This window comes from Rhincodon typus, chromosome 45 (genome assembly GCF_021869965.1).
Source record: "Rhincodon typus isolate 14 chromosome 45, sRhiTyp1.1, whole genome shotgun sequence".
Taxonomy (NCBI): Eukaryota; Metazoa; Chordata; class Chondrichthyes; order Orectolobiformes; family Rhincodontidae; genus Rhincodon; species Rhincodon typus.
Genome location: NC_063376.1, coordinates 6,748,804 through 6,749,946, shown reverse-complemented (window position 1 = coordinate 6,749,946; position 1,143 = coordinate 6,748,804). Strand labels below are relative to the sequence as shown.

At 59.8% G+C, this 1,143-nt stretch overlaps 1 protein-coding gene across 1 annotated transcript in view; it reads left to right on the top strand.

The window, feature by feature from the left end:
* LOC125487774 (activated CDC42 kinase 1-like) overlaps nucleotides 1–1,143 on the top strand; it is a 23,082-nt gene that overhangs the window by 17,472 nt on the left and 4,467 nt on the right. Inside the window, exon 4 of the mRNA XM_048620042.1 lies at nucleotides 839–1,033. Within this exon, the coding sequence (XP_048475999.1) occupies nucleotides 839–1,033 (195 nt within the window). The remainder of the gene's footprint in view (nucleotides 1–838; nucleotides 1,034–1,143) is intronic.

Here is a 1,143-nt window from a genome sequence, read left to right as displayed (position 1 = left end):
GTGTATCGGGACAACAGCCCCATGGCCTTCTGGGACAATCTTTGCCTCTCGAGGTGGGAGCGTCAAAGTGGAGGGTGGTCCTCCCATCGAGGGTGGAGGGATTTCTTCTCTCGGTGAGGGGGGGTGGCATTAAATATAGTCGAGGCTGAGTTAGGTTCTCGGTTGAAAAGAGATTGGGGTCGGGGAACAGATAGGAAACCGAGGTGGCGGGGGGGGGCAGGTCCGAGGGGCTGAATGGCCCCCCGTGTCATTTCGTTTTACGACGATGTGGCATTGAGATAGGCCGTGGGTGGCAGTACGCGGGCCGAGTGGCCTCCCCCCTCCACCGCGTAGCCGTGAGCCCCACCGTCTCTCAGGCTCGTGCAGCCTGTATGTGAACACTTCCCAGCCCGCTCAGAGCGCAGGCTGGTCAGAAACGCAGCAAGGTAACACACGCACAGCAAGATCCCGTGAAGAGCAGCCTGCTGGCGACCCAGAGCAGCTTGGCCCCCTGTGTTGCTGGGGGAGGGGCCATGCTGAGCATCCTGAAGTTCACAAAATGACGCAGATCAATAACCTGTCGTTTGCAAATTGTACCCGGTATTCCCGTCTGGGATGCTCCATTTTTACAGCGATAGGATTGCTATGTCCCCATCTTCACTGAGGTGGTGTTGCTATGCCGCCATTTTGTCAGTGACGGCGTTGCCATGCCCGCCATTTTGTCAGTGACGGCGTTGCCATGCCCGCCATTTTGTCAGTGACGGCGTTGCCATGCCCGCCATTTTGTCAGTGACGGCGTTGCCATGCCCGCCATTTTGTCAGTGACGGCGTTACCATGCCCGCCATTTTGTCCTCACAGATGTTCAGTGTGCGGAGTGGCGATTATTATGACCAGGCTCCCTTCGCGAGTGGCCCTTCTTCGTCGTTGGCGGAGCCTGAGGCCGCCCCGAAGTGTCTGATCAACGACAGGGACCTGCAGCTGTGCGAACGGCTGGGGAACGGATCCTTCGGGGTGGTGAGGCGAGGGGAGTGGAGGTTACCAAATGGCCGCATGGTGAGTAACTCCCCCATTGGCGGGGACGGCCTGAGTCCCAAGGCCGCCGTCTCTCGTTCCACGCGGCGTCTCAGGGGGCAAACTCATCAACCCCGCCCCCCCCACCCTCC